The sequence below is a fragment of the Fomitopsis serialis genome, assembly GCF_022376445.1.
Source record: "Fomitopsis serialis strain Sig1Antser10 chromosome Unknown B0H18scaffold_42, whole genome shotgun sequence".
Lineage (NCBI taxonomy): Eukaryota > Fungi > Basidiomycota > Agaricomycetes > Polyporales > Fomitopsidaceae > Fomitopsis > Fomitopsis serialis.
Genome location: NW_025955002.1, coordinates 290,853 through 297,426, shown reverse-complemented (window position 1 = coordinate 297,426; position 6,574 = coordinate 290,853). Strand labels below are relative to the sequence as shown.

The 6,574-nt window shown below is 57.5% G+C and overlaps 3 protein-coding genes across 3 annotated transcripts; all 3 read left to right on the top strand.

Annotated features, from left to right (window-relative positions):
* Positions 1-2,152: 2,152 nt before the first annotated feature.
* On the top strand, positions 2,153-2,537 carry B0H18DRAFT_1012984 (uncharacterized protein; the record flags this gene model as incomplete). The annotated part of the gene is made up of 1 exon (XM_048029077.1): positions 2,153-2,537. A coding segment is annotated over exon 1 (290 nt), but the record flags the coding sequence as incomplete, so codon positions are not given.
* Positions 2,538-3,073: 536 nt separating this feature from the next.
* B0H18DRAFT_955607 (uncharacterized protein) lies at positions 3,074-4,018 on the top strand (the record flags this gene model as incomplete). Its single annotated transcript, XM_048042369.1, has 3 exons — positions 3,074-3,553; positions 3,663-3,717; positions 3,990-4,018. 3 exons carry the CDS (start codon positions 3,074-3,076, stop codon positions 4,016-4,018), a joined length of 564 nt encoding a protein of 187 aa, XP_047892418.1.
* A 490-nt stretch (positions 4,019-4,508) lies between these two features.
* On the top strand, positions 4,509-4,959 carry B0H18DRAFT_1176574 (uncharacterized protein; the record flags this gene model as incomplete). Its single annotated transcript, XM_048035935.1, has 2 exons — positions 4,509-4,559; positions 4,609-4,959. Coding segments are annotated over 2 exons (402 nt in total), but the record flags the coding sequence as incomplete, so codon positions are not given.
* Positions 4,960-6,574: the final 1,615 nt, after the last annotated feature.

The following is a 6,574-nucleotide window of genomic DNA, read 5'->3' as shown; positions in this document are numbered from 1 at the left end:
CAGGAAAACCTGAATTCCCTAATGAGACGTGATTGGAGTATATGAGACATATTTTGATACAATTAGTACAAATTAGAAGCTTTAGCTCTTAGCCACCATTCCTTTACCCCAAAATAATTAGTACTAATTAGTCCTAATGACGTCCTAATGAGTTCTAATGAGAGCTATCTGAGATGTAATCCTCTGACAATCCCGTATACATTAGCTATGATCCTTCACCATGAGTCCTCAATACATCAAGTAGAGGAGAGTGAGTGCATGCTCGCACCACCACAATAAATGATTCAAAGGCTGTATTCCAGATGCATATCTACTGAGCAACAACAGTGTACGTAGTAATCTACCGTACCCTCAGCCTAGGACAGGTCACCTGCCTGCCCGCTTACCTGTACGTACGCCCGCTTGCTCACCTGCACGTACACCCCACTCGTTTAACTGCTGGCCTGTGTGCCCGCCCCGCCAGCGCATGCGTTTGGTAGCCCGGTCTGCGCACTAGGCATTTACCCAGCACGCTCACGGTTGCCGCGCCCGTGTGCCTGCCCGTCCACGAGTTCTCCCGTCTGCTTGCTTGTCCGTCAGCCCTGTACCTGCCCGCCCGCTTGCCTACTCATCTGCATGTTCACTCGCACACCCGCTGGCCCACTTGTCGGATTGCCCGCTCCACCTGCTCATCCGCCATCCGACGACTCGCCCGCCTACTCGTCGACCGCCCATCGGCCGTGTCTAACACGCAGGGCATTAGCCCTGCGTGCCCGCGGTCGTCGTACATGCTGTGCTGCACGCCGCCGCACCCTGTGCGGGCAGTCAGCTCATTCATCTGTCTGCATCTGTACTCACTGCCACCCATTCGTCGACTACAGTCCCCGCTCCGATTGGAGCTATCAATGTGCTCGTGGTAGTGCACGCTTGAAGGCGTGTACCATTGCGGAAACGTGCTGGGTGGGTAGGTCAATATCAATACAGGGCAACTCTAACATACGTACCTTAACATCGCCGGGAAAGAGATACCGGTGGTCGCGCAGCGGCATTTGCACGCCGAGAGCCTGCGCATCGTACGTAGTATACATGGTGTCCAAGTTGAAGGTCTTGAGAAGGCCAATGAGCTCGGAACCGTTGCCATCAGATGCAAAGTTGTCGCTATCAACCTCGTAGGCAACCGCGAGGGCGTGCAGAGGAGACAGGGCGAGCGGGTGGGAGAGGCGAGAGCGAACACGCGCACAAGTGAGCTGGCAGGAGGGTGAGGGTGCGGGCGGGCAAGACAGGCGGACGGGAAAGAGCGGGTGGACGAACGAGCTAGTGGGACACAAGCGCGGACAGACAAGGGCGGGCAAGCGAGTAGGGAAGTACGTGAGCTGGCAAGAGGGGCGAGAGGACAAGAACGAGCGCGCAAGCAAGATCGGGAGGGTGGACAAGCCAGCGAAGAGGTGACAGTGGGCAGCTACCGAGGGTGTTGGTAGGCAGACGGCGGACGAGACGCGTGAGAGCGGGCGGGCGGGCGGGAGACGGCGAGCGGGCGCGAAAGGGGGGGCACGAGAGAGCAGGACGGACACTGCGCGGACTGCTGGGCAAGTAGGCACAACGGTTCGTCGACACACCTACTCAAGTAAACTACCTTATCAGAGAGTGAGACAGATTGTGCGCGAGCAGATGGGTGAGCAAGGGAGAGGGTGAGAGCGGGCCACCGAGCCGGTGAGCGAGCTAGCTGACAGGAAAGCTGGGAAGGGAGTGAGCAGGCGGGTGAGCAAGAGCAGGGGACGAGCGGGCGAGCGAGCAGGTCGACAGCCTACAAGCAAGTTAGCGACCGAGAACGGTGAGCAGCGGAGAAACGGCGAGAGCGCCAGACAGGGAGGTCCCAGTGGGCGAGACGGGCGAGACGGTCGATGAAGTGCCACGAGTAGGCGGCGAGGGCTGGTGAGCAGGCGGCGAAGGCTGGTGAGCAGGCAGCGAGGACGGGTAAGCGGGCGGCGGGAGAAGCGGGCAAGCGAGCGGGCAGGTGAGAGCAGGTGGAAACGAGACAGCGAGAGGGCGCGAGAGGATGGGCATGCACAGGAGGGGTGGGTGCGGGAAGGTAGTCGCGAGGAGGGTGGGGCGGATGCTGGCGACGTGGCACTACTGCGAGACGTGAGCCAAGTCTTTAGCGCCCGAGCCCGGTACTCGACGACCGCCAGAGTCCAAATGACATCTCGCCCGCCCACCACTCGCCGCACGCGTCGACTCATCTGCTTACTCGCACACTGTCTTGCCCATTCGCTTACACTCGCTCGTCCGCCCGTCTCCGCGCCATCCGCGTGGTTACTGTATCTGCCCACTCACTGGACCGTCGTCTTCAACTCGCGGCTCACCACAACTGCTACTACCAACTACCATGGCCGACCCCCACGCGTCAAAGCTCCCGCGCCATCTCCTGGTCATACAGAAACGAACGCGGAAGGGGGAGATAGAGGGTGGGTGGACATGAAGCTTGAAGGGCAACTCGGGAAATTACAGCGAGCGCAAAGGCTCGAAACCAAAGGTGCGCCCCCGTTCGATGTACCTTCCTTTCGCTGCGTGTGGTTTCAGTGCATGCCCGTGCTGGCTCATTGGCAGATAGCTCGCTGTGCCGCTCGCTCGCCCACTCTCCCACCCGCTCGACCCCTACTTGCTCGCCTGCCCTCTCAATTACTTGCATGCCCACTTGTTCGCGTTCTCACTCGCTTGTCCGCCGGCCTGTTCGTCCATCTGGTCTGGCCACCCACACGCCTGCTCGTTCGTCCGTCCGCCCGCTCATCCAGCCCTTCGCTTACTCGCCCACTTCTGCTTCGATCCGAAGACCGTACACGCACGCGCCCTGTCAGCACATCGCGTGGTATAGCCACTTCGTCACTCAATGCCAGAGGCCGCTGACCGAGGTGCTCGCTGTGCTCCCCGGACGACCACTATCTGCCAATCCTTGCGCCCCTCTCTGAACATCTGACCCGCCTCGCTACGCCACCACGTCTCCACATACCGGACGTACCTGAGTCCGACGAGATTCAGGCGTGCATCCCCGACATGCTAGATGTGCGCTCGCCTTCCGGACCTCGAGTTTACCGACATGCACGCCCGCCTTGACGACGTCCGCGCCCACGTTTCTGACATTGACTTCAACGCTCGACTGTCGATCTTCGCCATCGTCGCGAAGGACGAGCTGGAGGGCATCCGCGCGCGCGGCTGGGACCTCTCCTTCACCAAGACGACCGACCAGTCGTCCTCCCGCCCTCGCTCACGGCCATGTCCGAGTCGCGGACGTCACCCCCATCGTCTGACTACTGCTGCTACACTACCCCTGATCCAAGCCGCCTTCCACTGGCAGCTCGTCGACACGATCGCGGGCGAGGACAAGGCGACCGGGATACGCGGAGGCCTCGGCGCGCAGCTCAGACCCGAGACGAAGAACAAGCCGAAGAAGGTGCGCGAAGAGATTGTGACGCAGAATAGTGAGGAGGCGAAGCGCGAGCAGAAGGAGGAGGAAGAGGAGAAGCGCGCAGCGGCGAAGCGGAAGGTGGAGGAGGACCGTCTGAGCAAGTTGAGTGCGGTGCGATATGACAAGACCGGTGCATCGTTCCGGTCGCAAGCAAGCGCACGGTCCTCGTCACCTTGGACGCATCTGCGCGCGGCGTCGACTATCCTCACGCGTCATCCAGCTCCCGAGCGCCGAGACGTATGTTCACCGTGCAGGCCGTACCCGCCGTGCCAAGGGTATGTTCAGTGGGTCAATTACTCTCGCACTCGCATTGCATTTCCCTGCTCGCGCTGGCCTGATGCTCCCTCGTTTGTCTGCCCGCCGACCCATTCGCTCGCTGTCCCGCCGTCCCGCCCATTCGTTCACGTACCCATTCATTTGTTTGCTCGTTTGCCTGCTTGCCGACTGAACACTCTGTTTGAAAGACAATTAGCCACATGCAGATATATTGTTTCTGCCAGCCCCTCTCTCGATGTTTGCCTCTGTCTCATATCTGTATACTAAATAGAGCTCATGTATGAGCTGTTGATATCATAGTCTCTTCATTCCATTTGTGATATCTATGACTGGGGCCAGTTGCATCTTGTGAATGGATCACTAGTATTGTTTTGAAGAATGCTCTACTTTCCATGCTGTTCAACATTTTGACAGGCATAGCTGTACAGTAGTCATATGTATGTCTCAATGTGCTGAGGATTATGAACTATTATCAACATTTACAACTAACATGAATAAGATCTTCATAGTATGAACTAGATTATGCATGTTATCCTGATTAGTACTAATCATGCTCAATGAGAGTGTCATTAGGACGATGAGACTAATTAGAACTAAGATAGTCAAGTTTAGGGAATCCAGATTTCCTGATGTACAGGGAGTGAGTTGAAGACGTTTGTGGCCTGTGGCGTCAACATGCGCATCAACCCCACACTCACTCGGTACGGCTACATTGGTACAGCACCCTCGAACCCTCCGTCGCGATCTCCTTCCATGTCCTTGAGGCCTTCCGCGCCCAGCATCATGCCTGCCTCGATTCAGCATCCAGGTGCAGGTGAAAGCCCTCTGCCGCCTGCAGGCTGTAAGTCATATGTTTCTTTTGGAACATGTCATTGATCACTATCCTTTAGGTTCCATACAAGCCCTATCTCTGTACACAATTCCGTATTGCCTACGACATCTATCTCGACATTCTATATCGCGTCAACAGCCTCATCAACACAGCGCTTGGGCACGACCTCCCGGATTGGCGCATGCGGCATGCCTGTGCACCCTGCCTCTATGTGCTCGAGGGCGAAGATCCATTGACCCCAGCTCTCCTCGCCACCATGGACGGTAACCAGTCCCTCAAGCTCGTCGATGACGCATTCCGCCCTGGCACAACACGTGAGGATCCCCGCACCGCGCGCACAGACCTCTGGCTATCCCCAGAGGAGGTTGACGTCTACAAGGATGATGTCCATTCGAGCCGAGTACGTTGATGAGCCCTTAGCTCACCTACCCACCGAAAACGCCATTTACGGTCGATACAACGGTACACTAAGTCAGAACGGTCGACGCACTGTCCGTCCGTTCGAGGGAACCGCCCGATGTTCGAAGCTCAAGCGTCAATGTTCGGAACCCTTAGTGGCAGAGGCAAGCGGTTTAGAAGTGTCGCTACATTGGTAGGACTCCGGAGCAAGTACATGGCTACGTCAACCTAGCTAGTGACGACCCCGGCAACTCTCGTATCTATGTCCTCGACCACCACACCTGTGACCACCACCCTACCCCTACGAACAGACGGACCGGTGTCGGAGCCACGGTCAGTGTTGACGCGCTCGAGCAGGCTTTTGAGCAACCCGACGAGGGTGCCGTGCGTGCGGCGCTGGTCGACTGCGATGTTGTGAATCGTCGACCCATGGACTTGAGGTTGTCGGGCAGCTGGCAAAGTCGGACAGGATCAACGACTCGCGCTGATACTGCGGGTTCGCGAGAGGACAACGCTCGGCCTGGTTGACTTGTTCGAGCAGTACCAAGGTCTCGGACCATGCGATCGTAGGGTAGGGCGAACCTAGGATGTCCCCTGGTTGCCATCACGGTGAAAGACCTCATCAAGGTAACGCATCAACTCGTCGATCTCGGGGAATGACCTAGGAGCAGGAAGCGTATCGTTCGCCAGCAGGATGGCCCGGCTGCGGGACTCGAACAAGAATCGCTGTTCGAAGGTCGGTTCGATGGTTCGAACGGTAGTCTAAGTTCGGAGGCACGTACGATCATCCAACGGACTCCGTGGGCCCAAGCCAGCCACTCTCCGGGACTGTTGGCATCGTATCGCGGCTCGACAAGTCCCTCGGTCTTGAGGACCTCTAGGAGGCGGTAGTAGCGGGCAGCATACACTTCGGAAGTTGGGTCGAGGTGCGGCATGTTCGTGTAAGTCAGGCGAACTCCTGCAGCTGTCTCATATCTTCGAGGACTGTCACCGGCTCGGTTATGACCTTCGCCGTTCGGGGACGGTCGCCCGTTATGCGGAACCTGCGGAAGGCCGAGTTGGATTCTCTCATGTGTTAGTAGGTCCGGGTCGAGCGTTGTGACATTCTCCGATTGGCTGCTTTCCTTATCACTTTCATTCATCATTTCTTGTATTTCTCTTGGCTCTCTTGGTCTTCGGACCGTATTTTCCTGTATATACTCTGGGACTTGTTCCCTTCGAATCTCAGAGACCCCCTTACCCTCTCAATCTCACCTCGCACCGGCGGGGTTTGTCAGTCAGCCAGTACGTTCGAAGTCAGCAAGTTCGCCAGTCAGTCAGTACGTTCGAAGCCAGTCAGTCAGTTCGCCAGTACGTTCGCCAGCTCGTAGTTGCCCCGAGAGGCTCTACACTTCTTCTCCTGCCGTCGCTCGCCTTCCTTGTCACCGTTCGTTCGACCCGTCTGTCGAAACCCTCCCTCCTACCTTCGAGGCTTAGCCCTCGCCTTCGAACAGTCTTCGACATCTTCGAAGCTCTCCCACGTCGTTCGGAGTCTTGTCCGTCCTCCTCCTTCTTACCTAGACCACTGTACAGTCCCCCGTACATCTCATAGACGCAGAGGCCTCGCATACCACTGCTCGACCTCA